General features: G+C 36.0%; 1 protein-coding gene across 3 annotated transcripts in view; it reads right to left on the bottom strand.

Moving 5' to 3' along the window:
* Dop2R (dopamine D2-like receptor) overlaps nucleotides 1-11,268 on the bottom strand; it is an 89,526-nt gene extending 78,258 nt beyond the window's left edge. For all 3 annotated transcript variants that reach the window (XM_088043409.1, XM_088043410.1, XM_088043412.1), the window contains exon 1: nucleotides 10,473-11,268. In XM_088043409.1, coding sequence (XP_087899535.1) covers nucleotides 10,473-10,916 — 444 coding nt within the window. In that variant the 5' untranslated portion in view covers nucleotides 10,917-11,268. The remainder of the gene's footprint in view (nucleotides 1-10,472) is intronic.
* Nucleotides 11,269-13,660: the final 2,392 nt, after the last annotated feature.

The raw sequence follows: 13,660 nt of genomic DNA, 5'->3' as shown, positions 1-13,660 counted from the left end.
TGATTTAGCCTGAAATAATTAGAACGGTACTTCAGAGGCGTTTCGGCCATCTGCAATGCAAATATGTTGCAAAATCGCGAGTTCAGCTTTATCAAAATAAACACTAATAACTTATCCGTCTCGGGTTACATTAAAGTGTCCCCATGTAATATACTACTAGTTTGCTTTACACTTATGAAAATGGGATTATTTATAGACACTGTTATATCGTCTCGGCTTTAATCTCTTAATAAAACTTCTCACTAGAGTTTCCACAAACCTTTCAGCAGATTTCCTCCACTTACCTGCAACAAAAAAAAGAGTTAACACAGGAAAACATTTCTAAAAATTTGTATTTTCTTCCATTAATTGATTAATTTGCTACCGTTTCTCTAAATGATTGAGAGCTCTGATTAAAAAGACAATGTGCACCTGAGTTCTTATAAATTATCCGCCATTTTTTAAGGTCGCACTTTCACGTTTAAAAAGTGTTGATTTGAAAATAACGGCAGAGCCAAGAACTCTGCTCTTATCACTCGTCTTTTTTAGATACTAGTGACAGTTTGCTAAGCTGCAGAATAATTTAAGTGTCACTTTCTTTTCAATCAGAATTTTAGACCCTTTCTCTATGATTTTATAATGGCAAAGTCTCCATCCGCCTTGATATCCTTAATTAGTTCCGAGAAAGACAGGAATACATTCCTTGCAACCGTTAAATCGTGGATTCACCTGCATTATTCGATGACACTAAATGAAAAATCAATAAGACATTTGAAAGAATAAATATATTCATGCTTCAGTTCAACCTCATAAATTTTTCCGAACCTCACGTTTGAGTCCCTGCAATGAGCTCAAGTTCTGTTGTTTTTTAATCTCTCAAAACAACGATTACACGAAATGGACCTAGCTAAGCCCGTAGATGCACGTAATACTCTTTCATAAAACATGAGGGATTGTCGAAAAAAACTTATTGTGTAGCACAAAGCGAAACAAGGCGATTAACTGTCGATGCTGCGAAATTTAGTTTGATGAAATGCGAGCTTGACGCTTTTATACTCTTTATCTCCTCCTTTACACTCGCTTCTAATTTATGAGATATTTTGAATGTTTTTTCCGCCAAAAAATAATTATACATGAAAACCGTCACAATCAATATCTGATTAATATGCAGGTTTTCCATGGAAATAAACGCACGTCCGGTTATTATTTATAGAAGGAAACAATTTGAAGCGGCCACAAGGTTCCAAATCTCCAATTAGGACCGGACTCGTTATGCACACCTACTTGTATGTCAGCTTAAATATTAATTGTTTTGCCGCAAATACAAGAGGAGCATTAGGACTCGGATGTTAATAATTCAAAAGATTTCTGCATTATTCACCTTAATTAGACAGAAAAAGCACGACGAAAATTGTGCGTCAAAAGTTATTTTGCTTCGAAACTTCTAACGATACAGATTAAACTGCACAAGTTTCGGACAGTTAATTATTCATTTTTACAAAGGAGTAACCCTGAAATTTAGACCTTTGAATATTTTCTGCATAAAGTACCATCTGCCAACAAACAAACAGAATTGAGCAAAGAAAAACGAGCTTGTTTGTGTTTTCTCCCACGGAAAATATTTTAATATGCGCAGTATTTTGATTCCCGCAGTTGTACGCAATAGTTTGGCGGTAAATTTTCCCGAAATTAAAATGCAACGCTCTCTCTCATCATAGACGATCGGCTTGTGAACCAATAAGTCATCAGCTGCAAAATTGAAAATGGCATAATATTGATGCCGTATAAATCACAAAACAACAATCGTTGCAACAATAAAAATTCAATCGGATTCCGGCAGATTTTTTTCGAATGCTTAATAAAGTTTTCCTGTCATGTCGCATCGCGATCCGTTGATTTATTTGAAGGTTATGCAACGGACAGCAAATTCATCACCGACGTCAAGATTTATGGAGAGGCTCTCTCATTCCTCTGCTTGCCTACAGGAATTTTTTTCATTGACATTTCTCAAAAATCGTGCGTGGAAACTTGAAACTTGCATTTGCTTAACACTTGCCAAACAACGTAATTGTTTTTCTATCGAGGGAATTAATTAAATTAGGCGAGAGTGTGTGTCGTGCTCGTAATCCCCACACAAGATAACTCATTTAAACTTTGACGAACGAGATTCTTACGGAAAGTTCTCCAATTTGCTGTATTTGACCACTGTATCGAGGTACCTGTCTGACTTTTCCGGAAGAGTGAACGTTTAGTAATTGAGGTAATTCCAAGACGTGGAATTAAGGGATTCCGGCCATTTTTCTCCTATGGGAATTGCAATGTTAAGTTATAAAAAAATATCTCGAGAATCAAGTGAAAAATTATTTTACAGCGACCCAAATTCAAAAATTCTTTTTCTTTAATGTAAATCTACGTAGGTGTATATTTTTTTTCGGAATTTTCAGTGCAGACTCAGAGGCAAAACTCCAAAATCTTAAGAGTCTCTGTGTGAAAAATTCGAGAAAAACGACGGCGATAAAGGGAAGAATTTCTATCGCTAATTTGACGTACATGAAATGTTCTCTTTGATAAACGATATTATTATAATCAAGCTACATAGTTTAGAAACGTTTGTGGAACAACTAACCTAAGGCAAAATTACCGAGTTTCACTGCAAATTTTGAACACGTTGCCAGGAAATACCTCCTGCAGTTAGAAGTTTTCCCTCTTACAATTGAGTGCTGTTCCAACGACGCATAGCTAATTTTATAAATTATACATGAATATTGATTGTATTCAGATTTGTAATTAAGCAGCGTCGGGAAACAATAATCTTTGGCCCCAGCGCTTTTTTTTACTTATTTAAAAGAGACATGCAAATATTTACGTTAAATTGACATAAAAAAATACGTCCGAACACTATTTACTAATTCTGAACAAATAACAGAAAATGTCCTTTTTAACAATGTGTATTTTATCGAACTTTTTACTCGTCCCAACCTTTTTATGACACAAAAACGCTTTTAAATAAAATCGAAGTGATTACTTGACCTATCTCAAACGCACCCTTTGGATTTTTTTGAAATATTTACATAACTTCGCGAAATACCAGTATAATTCTTGTTTACTGTTTATAGAAACTGGTAATGAAGTTTTTATGAGCGTCAATTATTTATTCATTGTTAAACTTTACTTGTTTACGAAAGTACTATTTAATAAGAGTTTTGAGCCAGTTTATTAGTTTTTAGAGGTCTGGAAGAAAAGCAAGATTATAATTATGTGTTCCGATAATACAAGCACGATATTGAACACAAATTTGTCGGAACGTGTAATAGTACCGCCTCCAAACACAGTTGTTACAAAGTTACGGAATTTAATAGAAAATTCAGTTTTGAGATAAAACCGAAAATTCATAAAATTCCTTTTTTAAATTGGCACACACGAAAAACATAAAACCGACACAAATACACTGAAAAAGAAGTGAAAATATCAAGAAACATTTCATTAGAGCGGAAGACAAACTAATAGAAATGAGAATATGAGAGAGAAGCACAGGATAATAAATCAACACCACTAAAACCGGATAAATGGAGAGAGAAAAGACAGGCCCTAACACTCAAATATCGGTAAAAAGAGAAACAAACTATGTATGTACTCCCACATAATTTAACTTTAGTTGGTATTACAGAAAACAAGTTTTGCTTTGAAGATTGATCCTTTTTAAACGCAGTTTCAGTAGTTAGACTAGCATTCCAAACAAGCTCCTCTGACGGATACACATATTTTCAAATAAAGAAAAACGGTTACAAAAGCTTACATCCAGTAACTGAAACCACTCCTTTTATCCTCTGTTAGCAAGTTGAAACAAAATAAAGAGATTCGAATCCAACTCATGAAAGAGAGACGATTATAATTAAATTCATCTGAGAGCGAAATTACTTACTTATTTGCAAATGCAACAAAGCTAATTACTAATTATATAGGACAATATAATAACTATAGCACACCCTGGAAAATGTTTCATATTCCTCTTTGAAAAATGCTTTTCCGCAACGGCATCCTTGAAAGCCCCTCCGTCGTTAATAGACAATTTCTCGTCATCTCTACGATTGCTCGAGCTCCACGTGAGGAAAGTTTGTTAAAATTAATTCCCTTCGCATTATAACTTAGCGGAAGTTGTGTGTGATTGTTCTGGATTGGAGGAATAATTAATTTAAAATAGCGACTCGTCACAATGACGTTAAATCGTGGGTGGAATTTTTGTGCCCTAATCAAATTAGACGAGCTGTAACAAGAGTGCAATTTAGGCAGACTTTACAAAATTATCACCCTTGCAACAAGTGTCGTAGAGACGCAACCCAATTCGATTAGGCGAAAAATGTGATTATTTAGGCGATTGTCATTGTGCGATCGGAGACTATAATTTTCAGCGATAATTAGTAAGAGGACGTATTTGGATCGCGAGAGGCGAAAGCGATTTTCTCGCGCTTTGTGCGGTTTCCTGCAATTTTAATGGCTTGATTTAATTCTAAGCAATTTAACTTGCAATTAATTGCGATCTGAATAAAGCTCGTCGAACGGGGAAATTCCGATTTATAGTTGCTCTAATTTCGGTACACGTGGTCATCTCTATTTAGAATTGTGCTTTACAGGATTCGATCGGATGATTAAAGAGCTCTTTTTCACAGTTGAAGCGTTTGTGTCTCTTATTACTTTCGATGGAAGCATTCGACTCGATTTGGTTCCGGAGAAGGAAGAAAGGAAGCTGGAGGTTCAAAGAAGTGAAAATCCTTGCTACGGTTTTTGTACAAATCTGTCACTATTAGAGTGGTCCCTAGTTTGTGGACTTCTTAAGGTAGAGAAAATACTCGTGAGAGTTTTAATAAATGTGCGTTGTGAGTTTAAGTTAAGCAATTTAAGTTAAACTATTGAACTAGAAAATTAGCAAAACACATCAAAGCAATTAGTAACAGTGAGACAAATTTAACATTGTAAAAACAATCCGACGTGTGTATAAACATGTGTTCTCAAAGCTAGAAAAGCATAAAAGACTACAAGCGACGAGTCACGCAGCTGTTTTAAATTAATTTTATCGCAATGCGCAAATTAAATTAAATACTCCAGTTTTGAAGTGAATTAATTTAAGCACAATTGTTTATTTTCAGGCGTTTGTATTCTACCTGCATTAACAACATTTTCTATATAAATTATCCCAGTGCGCAACAATTGATAATTCTGATGATGGAGATGGTGCAAAATATTTGCGTGATACATGAATGGAAAATTGCTTTATTAATTGAGTGAAAAAAATGATGAATTTTTGGCATTGAAAGACCTATTGAAATGTAGCTAATTAAATTTGTTTTACAGTGAATGGGTTTCAAACAAATCAGAGCGATTTGTTTTAGTTTTTCGAGCGAAAAAATGTTTTACTCGACTTAGTGTTTCCAAATCAACTATTTTGAATTTTATGCACCTAATTTTTTGTATATCCCGTCGGTCTGAGGTCTAAAAGCAACCTCATAGTTCACACAATAGAACTTTTAAAAATGTTTTAAAATGGTGGATGCGCCAAAATTGCTACTTTAAAAGAGGCTAGATTCTTATAGATTTCATGTCTCAAAATCATGAATTTCTAAGATCCTACAAGTATGTTGGAATTTTCAAGTTGGCAGAATCTTGAATTACGCATTGCATTAAAAGCTCCCCATAAAGGTGCAGTGTCAGTTTTAACGACGTCGTAGTTTCAAAGCAGGTAGAAAACGTAAAAATAGCAGTTTTTATTGATTTCCCTGGATGCATAACGCTTCAGGGACAGGTGAGAAAATTACCATAAAAAGTAAATTACGTTATTGAAATTATGAGTGGTACGTCCTTCATTACGAATACTTGTTAGCAGTCAAGTATTCATCAGATTTAAGTAGGTAGTTTCTTGAGAAAAGTAATAAATTAGTCGGATTTTTTATTAATCTAATTAAATGTCGTCAGAATCTGGAACAATAGATGGTTGAAATATGTGGAATCTGTGTGAGTAGACGATGTTCAGCAGTGTGTTTTCCGTAGGTATTAGTGGTTAATTAAAGGATGCGATTGCAGACTAACGACGTTTCGGCTGTTTGAGTGGCGCTTTCGTGTCTTTGGGCATTTTCCGCTCCGCCGCGCCGCATCGTTGAAATATTTATGAAGCCTATATCTCGAATTTAAATAGCATGCAAAACAATTATTAATAAAATAAAGTCCAAATCCATCGTCTAATTAGCAATGCAAATGGAATTCGAGTCTCTGTAAAAGTTCCGTTTTTGGCTGGTTGAAAATTCAAAAAACCATAGGGGTTTTAAGCTAATGGAATTATCGCGAATGTAATTCAATTACGTTGTTCTCACGTACGAGATGAAACCTACCCGCCGAGGGTAAAGTGAAAATATAACGCGGCTGAAGCACTCTCAAGACCCCAAGTAAATAATTTTTTTCGGCCCTCAGATTCCGGCAAATTATTAAAAACGATAAATTTTCCGCGTCACGAGCTGAATTAAAATTCGTCTGATTAAAACCAAAGACAAACAGAACCCAGTGTAAGCATGTTCCTGATTTTTCCGAGTTCGCTAATTACGAAATGAAATTATAACGGATCCTGCAGCGGTCGCAATAACGAGCTTTTTCCGTTGGACATTTCGACTGATTAGATCCGTTATCGAGTTCTGGCCTCGTTGATTTCATGGCACATTGCTTTAATGAGCGCGCTCTCGCTAAAACGGATTAAGATATCTTTGCAGCTTTTCCAATGCTATAAACTTCAAACCTTCGGCGACTTTAAATTTAATTGCTACTCTAATCACGCTTCAAAAATGTACGGGAGTGATATTTCATCTACACTTGTTACGGGACTTTATCACCCATTTATTCGATGCAGGAATTATAACCCCCCAGCAGTAAACCGACCGCTTTTAGCGCTACTAAACCCAAATTGAAAATAAAAGCCGCACTCCACTTACATTAATGACAGCTTTAATTGTAATTCAAAGCTTGACAAAAAATGCAGGAACCAATGTGAGCACCAACTCAGTTTTTCACTGAAACTAAAGTGACAAAGAGTGAAATAACCCATTTAGTCTTTGAACGTGCAAATACGTTTGTGGTCAAGTAATTAGTTACTCGTAGTTAGTAACGTCAACTTTACCTGTGTAAATACCAGGATTCTGTTTGTTAAACAACTCTACAATAATAAACAGTCTCAACTACAGATAAGTAGAACTTTTTTCTTGACTTTTGGTTATGCAGAAATTAACTGTTGCGTTTCTTCCGCAGATTCCATGTGTTAGAGGATACACTCGCTGTCAATGAGATTGATGGTTTCCTGATTTAACCGCGTTAGATCGTGGATTTATTTTTCCTTGAAAATTACCTAAATAGGGTATATTGAAATTTTGATTTATTTATCAGTGTTTACTTATTTAAATATTAGTTCTAAATGATTTTAATTCAGGTTGTTTTAATCTTATTTTAAATTGTCGGTCCAAGCCAAGCGCCACATCAAAATTAGAGCTGCCAATTTATGCGCAATTTGCAACTTCTCTAATTATGCTTATCTCCGTAACATCAATTATTCAGTTAAACTTTCCAATTTGTTAAACATAATATATCTCCACTTCTAAAATACACTCATGGCAGTTTGTAAAACCCGATTTCATTTCTGAACTACCCAAACAACTCGTTTTTTATTAAAAACCTTACAAATGAACTACACAACGTTCTGTGGTTGTCCGAGAATTAATAGCGACGTTAAATTCTCTCCACTACATTGCCCGTATTATTAAAGATAAATTTTCACTAGAGAACATAATGCTGTCGTCAGTTCGCAAGACTAAAACATTTTGTACTTGAACAAATTTGTTCTATATTCCGGCGCATCCACCAATATTGTCATTTCGAAAACAAAAATTCAATTGAAGGTAAGATACCTTTGAAATGATATAAGAATGAATTGGTTGCTTGAAATGGAACGCAACAATTATTCGTCAAGAAAACTTAGAAATTGTAAAGTTACAAGTATTTTCAGAACAATGGGGCCAAAATTAAAACGATCACTCCAGTTTAACGGAAATGAAACTTACTGGAACTATTGAAAATATTAACAAACTGACACTGGACGTAAACTTTCCATTGAAACGTCACCATTTCAAGCTTCCATGACTGTTTTTCACCACGTCCTCGGCAGATTACCGACAGAACGAAATTAACGTGAAAGTATCCCAATAAACCATAATAAGACATCGAAGTTCTTGTTCCAATCGACTGGCTATTAGGATATTAGGAACTGGGGATTTCGTTCCCTCTTTTATGGCGCTTGAAGACCAATCACACGGTTCTAGTTTCGGTTACGACCGACCCAATTCTTCAACATTAGAGTCTCCTACTTCCAAACAAACATAAATAATCTGATATGTATAATTGATTGCAGACTCATCGAAAAGAGCGTATGAAGAGGTAAATGTAAATCGGGTTAGGAATAATTCGTGAATCTGTCGCGTTGAAATTGAGTTTGTAGATCTGTCAGTTGCACCCTCTTGAGCGAAATTATATCTAAGCTATTTCACTGCAAATATTGACGTTTAAGCGATGGAAGCGTTTTTCCAAAGTCCCAAGTTTTAATTAATATTTACGTGCGGCAACAGAACGATTCTGAGGGTTTCATTAACACCAATAAATCGAAGATACAGTTACGAGTATAAACACATTTCGACTTGGCATAAATTTTCAGATAATGTACAAGTTTATCACAAACAATAGCCCCATGATAAATCGATCTCCGCCCTTTTTTTGCCTTATCCTTCTGATTTATCTGTTGGTTTTTATTCGAATGCGCCGCAGTACAAGTCGTGACCATTTATCAACTTTTCAAAGACCCCCAGAATTCACTTCAAATCAAATACTTGTTGTTTCGCCCGATCAATATTCAGAAAATAACGTGGCGATGAAGAGAAACATATTTCGTAAAATTGTGACAGAAACGACACGGATTTATGCGGAAGAATCACGCGACTATGTGACTGAAGGGTTAGATGAAAATGCAGTCTATTTAATTAGAAGGAGACGTACACCCCCATCACCCCTAAACACCGGTTGTAAAGTGCCTACATTGATCTGATGGTGATGACCCTTTGTCATGTTTATTACCCTCCCTTCCGATTTGTGTTCAGCTCGATAACCATCGGAACGGCAGAGTGTAAGCGATAAAAATAACTCGTATGTGAAATTTAACTTCTATATTTTAATTAAAATTACTATAAAAGTGTCGATACTGGCGCCGGTTTCCGGTAGAAATCAGAAATAATTATTTTAAGAAATGTTAACTGAGGCGACGATAAAAATCTTACAAAAATCCCACGACACTGTTGCGGGAATATAATGAGGGTACGTCCCTCATTATATTTCCAATTCTGCTTTTTTTCCGACACGACGTCCATAAATTCAACTTTCAACAAATGAATCTTGAAAGAAAATGGATTATGTATCAAATTGGAACCTGTGGGAAATTTTACGAATTACAATTTCAAAGATCTCACACCGCGCATCCACCAATTTCTCCGATTCAATAACGCAAATGTTACTAAAAAATTCGACTGGCATTACACGCGTTCAAAGAGCCGAAAACAAAACATTTTCGTTTACTTCTTGGAACTGGCAGCTTCTGAGCACAAACGATGCCATTGTCGCTGTTTGTTTGACATTCTTTGCAAGTAAAAAGGCTCCTTGCTTAATTGTGATATTTCCGAGGAAACGATAAGGTTTGGTTGAACTGAAATCCAAATTTAGAATTTTTAGCCAGGTAACGGATGTAATGCAATATTTGCCATTACCTGGAAAGAGAATACGAGATAAAAACGAGTTTATATTTGTTTATAATGAAAGAAATGGCGTTGAAGCGGTATTCATCAAATAATGTAATAACATAAAGCTTGTCTGAATCTGAAGAGTCCCTCGACCAAATCAAAATGGAGATCAAGAAGCAGCTTCTGGAAACTCTAGTCCTCAATATTAAACTGTTGCTTAAGAGGATTAGTAGCGGTCGGAATAAAATCTTTTTATAACAAGAATAAAGATTTATTATTACACACGGCAGAAACAAAATCCATTCAATAAATTTGTAAAGTTAAATTTAACAACATAATGCAAATATGAATTTTTGAATTTTCCATTTTGTGTACTTAGCTAATAAAAGCAAAATATAATTTGTACATGTCTGTGAGTGCTATTTACATGAATTAGTTATAGTAACAAATTTTAATCCCAGGACGTCCTTTTAGTTTAACTTTGTTAAATTCGCAACAACGTCCTTAATCTACGACAGCTCTGTCAAATAAGAGCAAAATCGATTAATTTATCTCCTTTAAATTCTAGAGCTAGGTCAGATCATTTACAATTGTAATTTTCGACTGGTTGGTAATTTATCGATGCATAAATGTTTACCCAAATCTCCTGTGGTTATAAAAAATTTAAGATATAAAAGAACTTACCAGAACGTAAACAGCAAAGGGCATGACTACGACAGCTACAAGAAGATCTGCCAGAGCTAAACTGACTATGAAATAGTTGGTGGCTGATTGCAGAGTTCGTTCCCTGTAGACACTGAGTATCACAAGAACGTTTCCAAAAAGTGTGAAAATGGGAAAAAGAACAAGCACCAAAGCCCAGTAATTCCGATGAGAGTACGACTCTGCTTGGTGCGTGAAACAAGAACTATTGCTGATGTTATAACTGCAGTTTAAGAACTGCCTGTAATAAGTGGTGTAATCCGTATCGTTGGACAAGTTAAGGTGGTTGAAGTATTGGTCGATGTCTTCGAAGAGAAGCATAAAATGTTCAGCAGACTGGTTGAGATTAAGAAGGCTCGAATCCGTCGAATTCTTAGTCGCATTAAAAATGGAAGCATTTGATGCATCCATTTTTTCAGGGATCATGCTTACAATGCGGTCAATTTCGAAGCATGTCGTTAGTTATTATCCACAAAGGCTTCGTTATCCCGCAAACATCCAAAGGGTATTGTCAGACGTCTGCTAACACAATCAACTTCTTCCGTCTGTTTTTGACCGTCTTCACCCGGAAACTGGCTTTCTCTCCCGATTTAACTAGAAAATTCCAACATCCCGCTTACGTCCCTCGACATTGTTAAGAACAACAGTTCCGCCACTTCGCGGTTCTACATGAAGGTACTTTTTTTTGATCACACGGTTTACATGTCGATTGCACCTTTTGAGCCAACTCGCGCTCGTTGGACACAGTCGCGTGCAGTCCGGACCACAAACGGAGGCGCTATGCGCCGGGACGCCGACCAAGACGCGCCACGCGCACGGCGCCGCCCTGTCTCCTGTTGTCGCCGGCAGAGGCGTCCTGCTACATCGTTCTTCGCGGGCTCTTGATTTGACCATTGACGTACTTGTTGAAATCTAACGAGACGCCATTCAGCGCCCATCTGACAAATTAAGACGACGCGACGCAGCGTCAATCGGACCACTGAACAGGAGCCAAATCGAATTTTACAGCAAAAATTCGCACAATCGCGTTAGTTTCAAGTAAAATAAACTAGTCTCGAAATTACGAAAGAAAAAATGGACTGACACTGAATTTATGGAAAGTTTCCATTATTATAGGAAGAGATCGAAAATCTGCACTTTAATTGCGAATTAAGCGCCTTCAAAAACACTTTAATTAACAATATTAATGCAGCAAATTAGACTCTTATTAAACGGCAGCTTGAAATCACGGATTCAATTTAATACGCCATTTGTTGAACGAAACATGTCTCTTTAAAAAAAAATTGTGTTACGCTATAATTATTTACCATTAGCTAATTTCGGCGCCAACGCAGTAATAATATCTTCACAACAATAGTAGCCTAATTATTTGGCAAACGCCGTTGTTGTTATTTTAGGACACAGAAAACGAAATAAACAACAATTAAAACAATTAACAATTTAACTAATTAAACAAATTGCCTGTTTGTTTAAGTCGCCAAAATAAGAGATTTTGCAACAACAAACTGTTTATCTGGAATTAGCATTACATCCGGAAAAATCATAAAAAACAACAATTCTTCGCACGTTTGTTCTATCATTAATTAACAAAAAACTCGCATCATTTTCTCGCGTAAAAAGCCTTCAGAGTCAATAAGCCGCCGCCGTATAGGAAAAAGCGTCTTTCTCCGACCTCGACTTATTATAATTCCAATTTTTCGCTTGTCGCTTGGCTTAATTAACAATATTACGCCAACGCTCAGCTCGAACTTGACGTCGTCATGATTCGCATACACCTAACATACTTTTGCCCCAAATTGAATAAAGATAAACAAAAGTTTATTTTTTCGCTGCAAAACCCCCATCGCCTTATCTCCCATTTTCCCCGACGCGACTTGACAATCTAAAGCTATCAGATGCACGGCAAAACGACGATTATTTCATTTCCACTCGTAAATTAAACACCAAAAAATCATCAAAAAGCATCCCAACGCTTCGGCATTTCCAATTCTTATCTTGAACCGTATTCGAGGGATGTTGCTAACTGCTCGCTTATCCTCTTGGATTACAAAGGACTGTTGCAAGCTCGAAAAGCCGGTGATACCGAAGCATCAATGCTCACACATATTAGCTTAATCTAGCGAGATGTTACACAAAAACGTACAAGAGACTGCATTAATTCTGATAAATCGACGACGGCTAAGGACGTGTAAACGACTCTTGAACTTGTCGAAAATTATAAGTTCAGATGCATGAACGAGATTAGGAAAAATGTCATCGTTTCGTCGGGGCGAGAAGCGGAAAGAATCGAATCTGTTATCTATCGATTTAGCTTCAGTTTCCCAGATTGCAGAAATTCATTCTTCTAACTCGCGCGGCATAAAAATTCTCCATTATTTACTGGTGAAGCTTTCTTGTGACTTTTCGAGAGTATCTAATAGTTCTAATACTCCTAGAAAAATCAACAAATGCCACTTCTTCGCAAAACTTTAAACAACAGTTGAACTACTATTCTCGGAAAGTTTTATTGGTATTTACAGTTTGATCGCCTTCAGCTTACAAGAAGTCTAGCCTTATATTTGTCTTTTTTCGATCAATCTCTTTTCCAAACTAATATTCTGATATTTAACAAATCTGTTTTCGAAAATGTATCGCGAATTATTAAAAATATGTGGATGTAATTTAATTGTCAAACACTTGGCCCGTTTAATCCGTCGCGTCCTAATTACAGGTGATAAAGAATAAAGATCCTAAAAGGAGCGTTAATTGCACTAATTTTCGCCAAACGAATTTACATCAGAAAATTAACGAGATCCGTTCCCAGTTTAACATTATAAATTAGACCCGAATATATCATTCGTTCTCGCTAATTGCGCGATATTGTCGCTAATTAGACATGCCAAAAGCCCTCAGAATCGAAAGGATCCAATAACGCCTAGGTACTAGGAAGGTTTCTTTAATTTCGCGACGAATTCTATAAAAAGGAAACCGTATCACTTTTCACGCTCTCGAGAAAATCGGACCCGAAAGAGGAAGCGACGATTAGCTCTCGAAAATATTTTTAAATCCCATCTACCGTTATTAACCTTGAAAAAAAACAGCCATTCTTTATGTTGTCTTGAATTAAACGCTTCACATCCAACGCTTCAAACATTCAAGGAGCATAAAAGTAAAGATAAAAGTAAGATACT

Source organism: Gnatocerus cornutus, chromosome 8, assembly GCF_029298725.1.
Source record: "Gnatocerus cornutus isolate USDA-ARS CGAHR chromosome 8, icGnaCorn1.1, whole genome shotgun sequence".
NCBI lineage: Eukaryota > Metazoa > Arthropoda > Insecta > Coleoptera > Tenebrionidae > Gnatocerus > Gnatocerus cornutus.
Note: the sequence above shows the minus strand (reverse complement) of the source record. Positions and strands in the feature narration are given on the sequence as shown.